The sequence below is a fragment of the Phalangium opilio genome, unplaced genomic scaffold (assembly GCF_054372755.1).
Source record: "Phalangium opilio isolate 3A_F unplaced genomic scaffold, DU_Popi_V2 ptg000031l_1, whole genome shotgun sequence".
Taxonomy (NCBI): Eukaryota; Metazoa; Arthropoda; class Arachnida; order Opiliones; family Phalangiidae; genus Phalangium; species Phalangium opilio.
Window position 1 is genome coordinate 7,735,105 of NW_028324158.1, and position 14,892 is coordinate 7,749,996.

Consider the following 14,892-nt stretch of genomic DNA (forward strand, 5'->3'; position numbering starts at 1 on the left):
AATTCTCGTGGCACGCATGCTCCGTGTTGAATGAAATTTATCACGAGATTTGATAAAATTTGCGCGCGACGTTACAATAGGAATCGTGGCGCGAGACACGGAGCATGCGTGCCACGAGAATTTTGTTAACAAACAGGCAGGGCGTTACGCGATTGGTCGGAAGTCCTTCTTTAAAATTATCCTTAAAATCTGAACCTAATTTGAAATAATTTTAAAATCATTCGGAGCTGGTATTTCCTGAATGTTTCACTATGCAGACTGGTCTTATAATTAGTAGAAGAATCGATAAAAAATCACTTGATTTTCAACTACACCCTCCCTTTAAGGTAAAGAAAGAAAGAACTACGTCACGCAACACTCAAGTCTACTAACCCCGTGTTTCTTGGCAAAGAGCTCCTTTAAAATACTACTGCAATATTTCATCTGCTCAGTTAGTTTCCCCTTTTTAATTTTGCCACTATGGGTTGGAGGATACTGAGCAGTGACTCCGTTGTACCTTAGAGGATCTCCTCTCACCTAAAATTTTGAAATGGACATCCAGAGGGCAAGTGATTAGCGGAAAAACCAACCGAAGGGTCGGACGTTCGGCATTTTAGTGTACGGGATTTTGAGATTTCAAGATTTTGACAAAGATTTTGAGATTTTGACCCCGATTTTGAGATTCTGACTCAGATTTTAGAAATCTGGAAATCTAGTCCAAGATTTTAAGATTTCGGGATTTTAAAGGAGATTTTCAGATTTTGAACGCGATTTTCAGATTTCGAAGAAGATTTCGGGATTTTGCTCAGGATTTTCAGATTTTGAAGGAGATTTCGGGCTTTGGAACAAGATTTTCAGATTTTGAAGGAGATTTCGGGCTTTGGAACAAGATTTTCAGATTTTGAAGGAGATTTTGATATTTTAGGATGAGATTTCGGGATTTTTACGTTAAGATTTCGGGATTTCTAGATTTTAATGTGAGATTTCGGGATTTTAGGTGAAGATTTCGGAATTTTCAGATTTTAAAATAGGGATTTCGGGATTTTCAGATTTTAAGGTAGGTATTTTGGGATTTCTAGATTTTGACGTGAGATTTTAAAATTTTCAGATTTTGACGTGAGATTTTAAGATTTTGACGTGAGATTTCGGGATTTTCGAGAGAGATTTTGACGTGAGATTTCGGGATTTTCGAGAGAGATTTTAAACTAGGGCTGTGCGAGCCTTGAATTTTTGGTTTCGAGTCGAGTCTCGAGTACTGAAATTTTCCCTTATCGAGTATCGAGCCGAGTCTCGAGTACTCGAATCGAGTATCGAGTAGTTGGAAAATTTGTTTCGAGTATTTATCGAGTAATTGGGACTTGATTTTGTAGTATTTCAGCACTTTTTGTTAATTTTTCGCTCTCATAATAGACATTTAGTGTAATTTTGATCATCGACAACTACTTCAAATAATTCCCGGACGGTATTAGTCTTCATCCCTTTTAATTTAACAAACTTAATTCCTAATTAATATGTTCTTCGCAATCTCATTCCTCAGAAAAGTCACTAGCCATTGTTATACTTCGAGCGAAGTCTCAAACGAAAATTACTAAGCTGAATTTAAAAATAAATAAACAAAATAAGAACAATAATTATAGTCAACGCGCCTTTAACTGTATTTCACTACTTTTACTTCCACTGTTGAACCAGCTAGGAGCTAATACCCCATTACATTACACTAGCATTATGATCTAAACTACCCAATCAGCACTGACTTGCGTCTGTTAACCATAAAGAGTGTCTTTCTAGTAGATTTTTATAGCTACTACATCCCATTTTCAAAGCTAAAGGCCTTCCAAAAGCAGGTTCGAGTATTTATCGAGCCTTGGTTTGGTACTCGAAACTTTTTCGAGTCTCAGAAAATCTCTTATCGAGTATCGAGCCGAGTACTCGGCTCGATACTCGATCGAGTACTCGAGTCTTATCGAGTACTCGCACAGCACTATTTTAAACAGATTTTAAACGAAGTGTACGGGATTTTGACAAACGTCCGACCCCTCGGGAAAAACTAATAAAAAAGGCTAGAAAGATGAAAAAAGCTAAGCTACCTGATCAGGAGGGGTATCTGGTAAATCTTTGGAGGGAGGTTTTTTAATTGGTCGTCCACTTTCCCTTCTCGTTGAGATTTTTGAAAGTTTCGCTTCAGACTGTGTTGGATAGGCAGGGTCACAATTCGAGCCCCCTATAAGCGTCGTCGTATCGGCTTTTCGTTTAACACCCTTTTTTGCCTTAGAGGAAAGATTGTTCAACTTGAATGACATAAATATATGGGTTTAAATTTGTGTCCCCGGAACGCTATTGACGAAGAAGAAAGGTTTAAAGGTTGCTACTACCTTTGTAGGAGCCGTTTGTACTGGTGGAGTAGACGCAACGGGGGTAATGGTTACACTGGGTCCCAACTGGGGTAGTAAAGGCGGTGGAGGTTGCCCACTGTCCTGACTGGCCGAAGAAGAAGAAGAAGTAGTAGTTTTAGAAGCACCACCACCTCCTCCTCCTGCATTAGAACTGTTTTCGACAGGATGAGCGCGGCTGCCACTAGTAGGCGGCGTTGTCATATTTGTATTATTATAGCTAGCTGACCTTAACGTTGGAGCTGAGGCGGGTTGAGAACTAGCGGCGGTAACTGCCGTGGCTGATAGTGTGGTAGGCGTATTAGTGCTACCTGGAATGGTAGAGGGAGCCAGCGTTGTTGTAGGTGGGGGAATCGGAGGAGGTAAACTACTGGCGTGAGAGGAAGTTTGAGAATTATTTGGGACGGAAATCGCCGGAGGCAATGAGTTTCCTAAAGGCGTTGCCGGAGGCGAAGAGAGACTACTGGCGGGAGAAGAAGCGTTTACAGAAGACGACGCGGGTACTAAACAAAATCAATTCGATTAAAAATGTTACAAATATATCAAATAATGAAATCCGCTAAAGCAGCTAGGGTTCGTACGAAATTTTTACATTGAAAATCCCTGACTTTTCCAGCTGTTATCCCTGACCAAATTTTGGCAATATCCCTGACCATTTTAAGGTGCTTACCAGAGCCCACTTCATCATCACACCTGTCTTATATTTAGCATTTCTCGAAGAAATCATGGTTTGATATACCAAACGAAATCCCTGACATATCCCTGACTTTTTAGGAAAAAAACGTTAAAATCCCTGACTTTTTCGCCTAATTTTCATATCCCTGACTTATCCAGGTTTTCCAGGTTCCGTACGAACCCTGTAAAGGATGCGCAAGTGTAGGAGTGGTATGGTAACCCAAAATGGCTAAAAACTGGTTGTATTGAACAGTCTTGTAACGAAAACGGGTCCGTAACATGCGCATCCCCATCAGTAAACTTATAACTTACGTCTTCCCCTTCCACCTCCTTTGCCTTTCCCCTTTTTTCCCTTGCCACCCGCGTTTCTGGGATTTGGCATAGCCACTTCAACTTCCTATTATTTAAAATATCATATAATGTTAAATTCAGCATCGCGTGTCGTGTCCCCCGGTAACAAATTCGTTCTCATCCTTACGTCCTTTGGCATCTCAGCTATTTTGGTTAAGAAGAGCTTTTCCAGGGCCTGTGCCATTAGAACAACATCTTCTCCGGGTTTGTTGTAGACGTAGCAGTTTGTAAACATCGTTTTGAAATCTTCAATGCAGTCGCTAGCTGAATAGTACCAACAATTTTCCAAGCGTTTTTTAATCGTGCCTAGATCCATCGGTTGGTGAATTATCTTGTGATAATCCGGTAATCCTAATTTGACAGCATCTACTGGCTGATGAAATGGCCACGCAAAGTGGTGTTTCCACACGGCTTTCATGACTACTTTGAGCAAGAACTGGAGTTGGTTCGTGTTACGGTGGAGTTTAGAGATAGGCGGTATAAATGGCGGCTGGACAATGCCATTAACCGGCTGCTGACGGTTCGCTTCGTCATTCGTCATGGTCAGCTCCTTTGTAATTCCCGAAGTAACATTCTAAAAATATTACCCATTCTTTTTCACTCTCGTCATATAACCAACCTATCCCCAACTACAAAAATTACGTGTTCTACACACGCGTACTTGAGCAAATAGCGCAACTGACCACAGTTCATAGTTTCATGGTATTATACGCGAAAAATGATGGGTTAGACGCGATTTGTATTTATGGCAATTTAAGCAACACGTTAGAAATACAATAATTAGTCAAAATACAACCCTTAGCGCAAAGAGCAAAACCCTCATGGTTTATAGTCATGCAATAACATTGAGTTTCCATCCAGCCCATCATAGTAGAGAGGGAGGCAACCGAAAACAATCAACACAGTCTAACCCTGCATATACAATTAATGTCCCATAAACATTGTAAAAACCTGCATGTTCAGTTACTTTGAATGGCTAACTTTCGCGGAAGCTTTCAGGAACCATCTTTAACAAGCTGCATGCTCTTTCATACCTTTGACGCCATGACGAAAGGTACTTACTAACAGAGTTAGCACTTAACCAAAAATTATAACAGTAACAGTTGAAATTAAACACGTTTTGCAAACACTAGTTAAGTGAAAATGACCAAAGTGAAACATATAGAGTAAAGATCAAACCGCGGGTCCAGAAGGGCAATGGCTATCATTATTTCAACATCAACAGATTGTTTTGTTACTATTTTATTTATTTACTCATTTGACCTGTGGATCTTATATTTGTTTAAATAGGGGGTAACTGATATTTCTTTTCTTTCAATGCTACACTGTCAATACAGAGAATTAACATAATCTTTGGACTTTTGACCTTTGAAAGATGGTAAAGGCAAACAAATACGAGTTTTTCAATGGAATTCACCACTACAATAATTTGAAATGGTGACGTATACACCTTTAAACAATTTGGCACTTCTGCATTGAGGGTTTTTGGTGCTTTTTACAAGTTTTAATTTTTATAAAGATAGGGACAAACACCACACGCAAAAAGAATGATGCAACATTTCTAAGGCTCAAAATCGTGGCTTGATTATGCAAACAACTAGATTGTGACACCATCCTTTATGACCAAAATTATTGATATTTTCAGGGCTTTTTGGGGGTAAAAACAGAGTGGTCTAATGGAACCATTTATCAGAAATTCACCCACTAATACTAAAGAGTAATCCATAGAGTAATGGCAGTACTACGTATACAAACTTCATACACTTCTTGCTATGTCTTAGCTCAGTACGTGTCACCCCCCAACTGGGCGCATACTAACAGGGTTCATACAACTTTTGGGAAACAAATTTCCCTGAGATTTCCAGGTTTTTTTTCCCATATACTTCCCTGAATTATCCAGGTTTTTCCCCATATATGGAGTATCCTATGGTGCAAATGTTAACGAAGGGGGGGGGGGGCAAATATGACTATATCATACTCAAAGGACATCCCCGTATCTCTAATAGAACCAGAGTTATGAGCCTCCAAAGTTTAGCGTAATGTTAATCCTATGGAGGGTATGTTCACGAACATTTTCCTCAATTACTTGGCCCCTGTTTGTCGTAGCCCTACGTTTTTAGTATGGTTAGATGGGTACAAATAGGACTATAACATACTCAAAGGACATCCCCGTATCTCTAATATAACCAGAGTTATGAGCCTCCAAAGTTTAGTGTAATGTTAATCCTATGGAGGGTACGTTCACGAACATTTTCCTCAATTACTCGGCCCCTGTTTGTCGTAGCCCTACGTTTTTAGTATGGTTAGATGGGGGACAAATAGGACTATAACATACTAAAAGGACATCCCCGTATCTCTAGTAGAACCAGAGTTATGAGTCTCCAAAGTATAGTGTAATGTTAATCCTATGGAGGGAATGTTTACGAACATTTTGCTTAATTACTCGGCCCCTGTTTGACGCAAATTTCCCTGAATTTTACTAAAAATTCGAAATTTTCCTGAGTTTTTTGTCAACTATTTATTTTCCCTGATTTTTCCAGGTTTTCCCGGTTTGTATGAACCCTGATACAGTATCCCGTCTTACAAAAGCGCGCCCAGATGGAGGGATAAACAGTTTAAACCCCTTTCTAACGCCACTAGTCTATTGGACTACTAAAAACATTGATTTTTTTATTCCATGACAAAATTTAACGTTTCTAAAACAGTCAAACCCTTCCAGAACAAAATTATACTCACAAGAAAGAATGTGACAAACGTCTGCTTCTTGATCAGAAAAGAATGGAACAATACTCCACATCTTCATGCTCTGGTGATGGTTCCATACCATTTACCTGTGTGAACGATTAATAATGAGAAAAACAAGTATTTTTTTTTTGACACTAACCAATAATACTAATTAGTTTAAATTAAAATCTAATGACAATATACATGGTCCCCTAACTAAGTTTAAAATTGGGTTTAATTCATAGAGCGATTTTTTACTTTAAAGGTCATGAAAGGATAACCAAAATATTTGAATTTCTTATATTTATAAAACTACTGCGAGTAAAAATGATTAAAACACCAAAAAACCAAAATAAAATTCAAAAAACAAGAACTTTAATGTACTTTCTAAATTGAAAGAATTAATACAATTTTACAAATTTATGCTTTTTTTCTTAATTTAAGTTTATGTCTAAAACATCTGTTTTTATATAAATATCTTTACAATTATTATGTATGAATAAAACCAATTTCAAACTTAATTACTTCAAAAATCAGTTCTCCCAGCCCCGTTTTTATGTAAATTTAATATAATATTTTAGTTTAAAACTTTTATCAGTTCATTGTTAACGGCAACAGCGTGTAATAGTCTTAAAGACAATTTATGGAGCAATTCTTTTACAAATATACTGTAATAGTTCAGTTATTGTAGATTTGGGGTAATAATAATAATATTAAAAATAAGGGTCATTCCTATTTTAGAGGCCGTTTTCCATAGTGGTAAAGTTTTTAGTAGGATGGTAGTAAAAATAGTAGTATTCCCCCTACATGGAAAAGCAAAACCTATGATGGAGAAAATAGTATGAATTGCTACATTGTGCCGACTAACCATAAATTGCCGCCTTTTCCAAAACATTGCTGACTAACCATAAATTGCCGCCTTTTCCAAAATATTGCTGACTAACCATAAATTGCCGCCTTTTCCAAAATATTGCTGACTAACAATAAATTGCCGCCTTTTCCAAATTATTTCTGACTAACCATAAATTGCCGCCTTTTCCAAAATATTGTTATATTACTGTCTTTTTCCGTGTAATGAGGCGCATACTTAGCCTTTCGTGAATAAACAGGAAAAATGAAATGGGGTAATGCACTGGCCTTTTAACAAGGCGTTTTAAGTGTTCTAATTGCGAGGCCAGTACAGAATGAACATGTAAAACGAAATGTTGGAATAATACATTGGCCTTTTAACTAGGGGTCCTAAGAGACATAATTGCGAGGCTAGTACAGATATGCCCTTAGGTTCAAGCGAGATTAGACCAGGTTAGGTTAGGTTAGGTTTGGTTTAGGCGAGGCGGGTGAAATTTCATGTCGGGCCTCTCAAGTAGGCGTTGGTAGTGGCCTACTTGAGAGGCCATTAGAAAATGAACACGCAAAATTAAACTAGGGACAATACATGGGTCTCTTATCTATGTTTTTATCGTCGGCTACTTGCCGTTCGTGAATAAATATTAAAAACGAAATGGAAGTATCACATTGGCCTTTAAACTAGGTGTCCTAAGTGGCCTAATTGCGAGGCCAGTACAGATATGTCCTAACGTTCCAATTAGGTTAGGTTAGGTTAGGTTTGGTTAGGTTTGGTTAGGTTAGGTTAGGTTTGGTTAGGTTAAGTTTCTGGCCGCTCATCTTGGCGTCAGTAGTGGCGTACTTGAGAGGCCAGTAGAGAATAAACAAGCGAAGTGGAACCATGGTTAGGTTAGGTTTCTGGCCGCTCAACTAGGCGTCAGTAGTGGCCTACTTGAGAGGCCAGTAGAGAGAATCAAGCAAAATGGAACCATAGATTATTACACTGGCCGCTCAACTAGGCGTCAGTGGTGGCCTACTTGACAGGCCAGTAGAGAATAAACAAGCAAAATGGAACCATGGACTATTACACTGGCCGCTCAACTAGGCGTCAGTAGTGGCCTACTTGAGAGGCCAGTAGAAAATAAACAAACAAAATGGAACCATGGACTATTGCACTGGCCTCTAAAATAGGCGTCAGTAGTGGCCTACTTGAGAGGCCAGTAGAGAATAAACAAACAAAATGGAGCCATGGACTATTACACTGGCCTCTCAACTAGGCGTCAGTAGTGGCCTACTTGAGAGGCCAGTAGAGAATAAACAAGCAAAATGGAACCATGGACTATTACACTGGCCGCTCAACTAGGCGTCAGTAGTGGCCTACTTGAGAGGCCAGTAGAGAATAAACAAACAAAATGGAACCATGGACTATTACACTGGCCTCTCAACTAGGCGTCAGTAGTGGCCTACTTGAGAGGCCAGTAGAGAATAAACAAACAAAATGGAACCATGGACTATTACACTGGCCTCTCAACTAGGCGTCAGTAGTGGCCTACTTGAGAGGCCAGTAGAGAATAAACAAGCGAAGTGAAACCATGGACTATTACACTGGCCGCTCAACTAGGCGTCAGTAGTGGCCTACTTGAGAGGCCAATAGAGAGAAACAAGCAAAATGGAACCATAGATTATTACACTGGCCGCTCAACTAGGCGTCAGTAGTGGCCTACTTGAGAGGCCAGTAGAGAATAAACAAACAAAATGGAACCATGGACTATTACACTGGCCTCTAAAATAGGCGTCAGTAGTGGCCTACTTGAGAGGCCAGTAGAGAATAAACAAGCAAAATGGAACCATGGACTATTACACTGGCCGCTAGACTAGACGTCAGTAGTGGCCTACTTGAGAGGCCAGTAGAGAATAAACAAACAAAATGGAACCATGGACTATTACACTGGCCTCTCAACTAGGCGTCAGTAGTGGCCTACTTGAGAGGCCAGTAGAGAGAAACAAGCAAAATGGAACCATAGACTATTACACTGGCCGCTCAACTAGGCGTCAGTAGTGGCCTACTTGAGAGGCCAGTAGAGAATAAACAAGCAAAATGGAACCATGGACTATTACACTGGCCGCTCAACTAGCCGTCAGTAGTGGCCTACTTGAGAGGCCAGTAGAGATGGGGTTTACTGATTTCTGTGTAGAGACAGACGAGACTATGAGTGGCTTCACAATAGGGCGACTATAGACACCTGGTTGAGAGGCCAAGATCTGGGGAAGTTCCCTTTGGTGACATATGTTTCGTTATTTTGAGCGCATTAATAGTACAAAATGAATTTCTTTTGGGAAATTTCGATGAGAACATTAGGTTAAATAATCAAAAACTGTTAAAACAGTAAAATCATACGAAAACGTTGCTTCTGAAATATGCCCAATGAGTATTCAAATAGAGCTGTTCATAGTATTTTCTCCGTCATTGGTCTAGCTTTTTGATCTAGGAAAAATACTACTATTTTTACTACTATCCTACTAAAAAAAATCCCACTATCGAAGGCGGCCTCGTAAATAGGAAAGATCCAAAAATAATTTTAAGCTACATTGGTTACTAGATACCAATGTGTATCATGTTTCCCGCCAAAACTGCCCCATAGACCAACAGCATTAAACCACCAACCAGGAAGGATGAGGATTATATTAACCTCTCTTACATGCATAGATTTGAATATATCTAACAATGAAGAATCCAAAATAACAACAATAATACACAAGTTATCTATCCAAACCCTTAATAATACAGTCCCAACAGCATTCTAGGCTTATTCTTTAATTTAAAAGCGAGAGCTATGGCTAAAGCTATAGAGGCGTTAGGATCCATTTCCCATAAAAAATGCTCACCCTACAGTTACTTCTCTGTAAAGTTTAGCCGCACTAGGGCCTAATTTAGCGGATAAAAACTTTCGCGCGTTACGTTTTAAGATTAGCTGGATTAAATTAGAGTAGGGAGGCTACGGATAAATCAGATTTTGTAACGAAGAACGCCGAACTAGCGTTTCCTTCGTAAACGCTACCGTTAGGCTTAGTAAAAAACCGTTAGTGAGTACTTAGGCTTAGGCCTAGCGCCTACTAAACTTAAATCTAGTAGTTACGAATAATATAGCGTCCGAGTCTTAAAATTTAGGCTTAAGATAGGTTCTAACGCTATTAAGTCGCGAAAATACGCTAATTTTAGGTAAAGAAAAAGACACTTACATGGCGTAATTTCGGGTCGAAATGCTCAGCAAATAGGCCTACAAATTGGAGCTAGAGAACGTGAATAATGGCGGGTGCTCGCGCTGCTTTAGTGTAGGAAGGCAAAGTACTCAGCGTAGCTTTGGGCCGCGCTTATAATAGCCGTCCCGCAGTAAACGCGCGCTAAAATATACTCTACAGTATTTTTCATTTAGTGTCAAATATGTTTTTATTTTTGATGAAAGAAACTTTTTTTGAGTTTCATTTCGAATAATTCGGATTTTTCGATATTTTGGGTGTGTATTTTTTATTCGCCGATTTATTTATTTTTTATCGGATTCGGGGACTGGCGGCGGAGTGACCAATGATGGCCGTCTTTTCGCGGGAGGAAAAGAGAGCGAGGGTTTCATGTCTGACACTAGATAGTCAATAGATACTTATGCAATTCAAAAATAACGCAATAGTACCCTTTAGAATCGATGAGGGACGAATGCCACGAGGTTCGCACATTCCGATGACATTTGAGGAACATAATGAAGTTGGATTTAATATTTTTCCTTTCATCAAGCTATGGCCGACACACTCTAGACTCGCGTACCCTACCGAGGACGTCAGATGCGCGTCCTCTCATTGGTCAATTTGGGTCACATGACTTCTCATCTACATCTTTACCTTTTCATTACCGAACTATTCGCGAAATTAATCCCAAATAATTTCGAGAAAAAGACCCGCTTTTGCCATGATATGGAATATCTGAAAACAATAAATGTCTTCAAAATTCGAGAACTCGTGTGTTTCATGTTTTATCTAGGCCCCTTGTTGTTTCCCTTCTTCTATCAGGCTTTGCTGCGAAATTCGATCATATTTTTGTTTCCAATGCTGATCACGTGACCTGTTAATAAATATTGAGCTCATGCGCTAGGTCCTACATTTACTCCGCGACATACATCACCCACACCCCTTTTCCCGCTCTCTCTATGTAGCGTGGGGTGGGGACTGCGGAAAGTTGATTTCGCAAGTCCCAACCTGTACGTACTAAATATTATCAAGAGAGCTTTCGGTTGTGGGAGGAGCTAAGATTCGTGAGATAATTTTCACGGCCATACTGGAGGTTAATGCAGAAGGAAAGCGGTAACCCAGCCCTCTGGCTGCCAGAACCGTGCTAAGGGTGTGACGTACTACTCTGCCAACTGAAAGCTCTCTATAGTCTTGGACTTGTTGGACTCGTGATCCTTTTCGAAAGTGTAGTGCAAAACTTTATAGAGTTTTTCCCGCTTCAGACTGGGCATCTCATTCTTAACAAAGAAAACAAAGAAAAAAAATAAGCTACACAAAAAACTCGCAGAACCAGACGGGAGGGGTATTAGGACTCGGGACTGCCTTTATTTACATGTCTGCCAGTCCCGGACTCGCATTGCACTGTGAGACTGGTACCACCATTCATTGTTGTTCATCCATGAGGGAAGCAAGCAATTCGAGCAAAGTTGTAATTAGCGTGGCCTATCAATTTAGTTGAAATTAGTGTTTAAACCCCGTATATTATTTGGAACTTGAATTTTAATAAGTTTAATACACACTTCCAACAATAATATATAACTAGTGATTGATGCCAAATATGATTAAAACGAGCTGAACAGGTTGAAGGCTGTGCGTGTGAATAAGATTGTGTTGGCGCCATAAGAATCTCCCGTTAAAGTTTCAAGTAAATCAAATTAATCAATCAACCAGAAATGGCACAAACTCCACCATCCGCTCAAGGTGGTCTTATGGGAAGCTCAACAGTCACCAGTTCATCAAAATCGAGTGATTCCGCTTCTAAACTAGTAAGTTAACTCTAAACAATCTCCGTTCCGTCTCCCGAACCTGGTTGTTAAAAACACGTGTATCTATTCTATTCTTTCCAGAAACCAACTTATACCCTAAAATTTACGTTAGCTGGACACACGAAGGCAGTTTCCTCTGTAAAATTTAGTCCAAATGGGGAATGGCTCGCTAGCTCCTGTAAAATTTCGTTTTTTTTAAACCCTTCTGTTGTTTGCCGATAAGATTTTGATTTTGACGTGTCTTTTATGTAAAATTCTAGCTGCTGATAAGCTGATAAAAATATGGGGTGCCTATGATGGCAAATTTGAGAAAACCATCTCTGGACATAAACTTGTATGTCATACTTTAATTTATTAATTAAATTAAATTAGATTTAAATTAAAGTTGGGAGTAAATTATCAATTATGTTTTAGGGTATCTCCGATGTTGCTTGGTCAAGTGATAGTCGACTTTTAGTTAGTGCTTCTGATGATAAAACTCTAAGAATATGGGAAGTCAGCACTGTAAGCTAAAACCCCAATATTAATTTTTAATAAATTAAATTAAGTTAATTTGTTTAATTAAATATTAAAATTTGAAATATTTAAAGGGAAAATGTATGAAAACTCTAAAAGGACATAGCAACTACGTGTTCTGTTGTAATTTTAATCCACAATCAAACTTAATTGTCTCAGGATCTGTAAGATTACTTATGATAATTAATATTAACAAATGTGGATGAGAGGGAAAGTATGACAATGGCCATAGAGCCTACGTTAAAAAACGCTGGACATCAAAGTTTCGCCAATAACTATTTAGTTTACTAGTGACTGATGGACTTGCAAACTCGCAACTAAAAGTAGTTCAGACATTTATGCTCCTTGGTTTAACCATAGCCCACTCGATCACGCGCATCACGATGCAAGCTGCTCGCGCTATAGCTAAATTACCTGAGGAGATTACACAATAGCAGACGACGGTAACCGCGTAACCGCGAATTAACGCAAGACCTATTTTAAGGGAGTGAACAGTCCCAGTATAGCTACGCCAATAAAACGGTCAACTACGGGCGAAACTCTGATGACTCGCGACTTTTGGCCATTTTCAAACTTTTCCTCTCATCTACTTTTGATATTAAGTATAATTCTAATAATTTTATTGTATATAGTTTGATGAAAGTGTAAGAATATGGGATGTTAAGACGGGAAAATGTTTAAAAACTTTACCAGCTCATTCTGACCCCGTCTCAGCCGTGCATTTTAACAGGGATGGTTCCCTTATCGTTTCAAGTAGTTACGATGGTTTATGGTAAGTAAAAAAAACGTAACGTAAGCCTAAGTAACAACGAACAAGGGCTTGTTAATTTCCCCTATAATAATCCAATTCTAATTTGCAGTCGTATTTGGGACACAGCATCAGGACAATGTTTAAAAACTCTAATAGACGATGATAACCCGCCAGTTTCCTTTGTAAAATTTTCCCCAAATGGAAAATATATATTAGCAGCAACTTTAGACAAGTATGAAGTGTTTTAACAACGAGTTTTAAGCTTAAAACTAATGTGGATTTAATTCTAGCACGCTAAAATTATGGGATTATAGCAAAGGAAAATGTTTAAAAACTTATAGCGGCCACAAAAATGAAAAATATTGCATTTTTGCCAATTTTTCCGTTACTGGTGGAAAGGTATAACGACTTTTAGAGTTGTTTTCAATAGAGCTATAGAGTGCTGTCAGTTGTGACGTCAGATCCAAGGTTAAACATCACGAGTCTGCCTTTAGCAATGGGCGGCCATGACAGTTACCGTTTTTTTCTTTATGGGAAAACAGCATGGGTGACGTCACACAGGCGCTTCTGACAGCACTCTATCTCAGAAGCTTTAGTGTGACGTCATCCATCCTATTTACCCATAGAACCAAAGTGGTACCCAACATGACCGCCCACTGCCAAAGCTAAGCCCATGACGTTTTACCTGGGCACTGACGTCACAATTAAGATAGCTCTATAGTTTAAATCGTTATTTATATTTACTGATGTCGTTCGTTATTTGTTTTCCAGTGGATTGTCTCAGGATCCGAGGATAATTTGGTTTACATCTGGAATTTGCAAACGAAAGAAGTAGTTCAAAAGTTAGCGGGTCATACGGGTTAGTATTGGTTATAGTTAATGTAGAGTGCTGACAGAAGCGCCGGTGTGACGTCACCCATACTGTTTTCCCACAAAGAAAAAACGGTAACTGTCATGGCCGCCCATTGCTAAAGGCAGGCTCGTGACGTTTAACCTTGGATCTGACGTCACAACTGACAGCACTCTATAGAAGTTAAGCTGCTTATTTCACGTTTTTATCATATTTTAGACGTGGTTTTATGCACTGCTTGTCATCCTACTGACAATATCATTGCCTCAGCTGCATTGGAAAATGATAAAACTATAAAACTGTGGCGGAGTGACACTTGAATTGAATTGATCATGATTAAATAAGAATTTGCCAGAGCCTCAGTCTTATTATAATTAATTAATTCATGAAATTAAATTTGTAATTTTTTTCCCTAACGTATTTTTGTGAAGAATCAGTTCTTTAATAATAAAAATTAAATTTTGAAGAACTTGTAAAAATTCATGCTCTGTGCGAAAATAAACATTTCATTTTTATCATATCTCTTGATTTGTGTAATTGATTGTGATGAATGTGTGAGAGTACTCATTTTTAGGTTTCGAGTCCGAGTCCAATTTCTATAAAAGTGAGTCGTCGTCCTCCCCCCCCCCCCCCCGAGTCCCATTTTCCAGAACGCGTCGAGTCCAATTTCTATAAAAGCGAGTCCCATTTTCCAGAACTCGAGTCCTTAAAGCATGATTTTAGGTCCAAAATTCTTAATCGAGTCTAATTTGAGCCCAAAATAATTCTTATTACAAAGAACCCAGGTAC

At 38.9% G+C, this 14,892-nt stretch overlaps 2 protein-coding genes across 5 annotated transcripts in view; one reads left to right on the top strand and one right to left on the bottom strand.

Annotated features, from left to right (window-relative positions):
* Positions 1-11,135, bottom strand: part of LOC149690368 (homeotic protein female sterile-like) — a 36,374-nt gene extending 25,239 nt beyond the window's left edge. For 2 of the 4 annotated variants that reach the window (XM_089869904.1, XM_089869902.1), the window contains exons 1-7: positions 10,185-10,248; positions 6,132-6,226; positions 3,523-3,969; positions 3,357-3,441; positions 2,352-2,872; positions 2,067-2,267; positions 373-516 (exon numbers count right to left, since the gene is read on the bottom strand). In XM_089869904.1, coding sequence (XP_089726030.1) covers positions 373-516; positions 2,067-2,267; positions 2,352-2,872; positions 3,357-3,441; positions 3,523-3,936 — 1,365 coding nt within the window. In that variant the 5' untranslated portion in view covers positions 3,937-3,969; positions 6,132-6,226; positions 10,185-10,248. Of the gene's footprint in view, positions 1-372; positions 517-2,066; positions 2,268-2,351; positions 2,873-3,356; positions 3,442-3,522; positions 3,970-6,131; positions 6,227-10,184; positions 10,249-10,630 lie in introns of those variants that run through there. The other 2 variants (XM_089869905.1, XM_089869903.1) reach the window with 2 other exon arrangements.
* Positions 11,136-11,522: 387 nt separating this feature from the next.
* wds (WD repeat-containing protein wds) lies at positions 11,523-14,623 on the top strand. The gene is made up of 10 exons (XM_089869930.1): positions 11,523-11,986; positions 12,068-12,164; positions 12,247-12,320; positions 12,401-12,490; positions 12,577-12,666; positions 13,135-13,274; positions 13,363-13,485; positions 13,544-13,652; positions 14,025-14,112; positions 14,323-14,623. Exons 1-10 carry the CDS (start codon positions 11,894-11,896, stop codon positions 14,421-14,423), a joined length of 1,005 nt encoding a protein of 334 aa, XP_089726056.1. The 5' UTR covers positions 11,523-11,893; the 3' UTR covers positions 14,424-14,623.
* Positions 14,624-14,892: the final 269 nt, after the last annotated feature.

What these genes read in the sequence shown, in the direction of transcription:
- wds (XM_089869930.1), top strand. Translation starts at nt 11,894, where the DNA reads ATGGCACAAACTCCACCATCCGCTCAAGGTGGTCTTATGGGAAGCTCA. An exon ending in CCATCTCTGGACATAAACTT is followed by an intron (nt 12,321 to 12,400) that starts GTATGTCATACT and finishes ATTATGTTTTAG; the next exon opens with GGTATCTCCGATGTTGCTTG. An exon ending in AGTAGTTACGATGGTTTATG is followed by an intron (nt 13,275 to 13,362) that starts GTAAGTAAAAAA and finishes TCTAATTTGCAG; the next exon opens with TCGTATTTGGGACACAGCAT.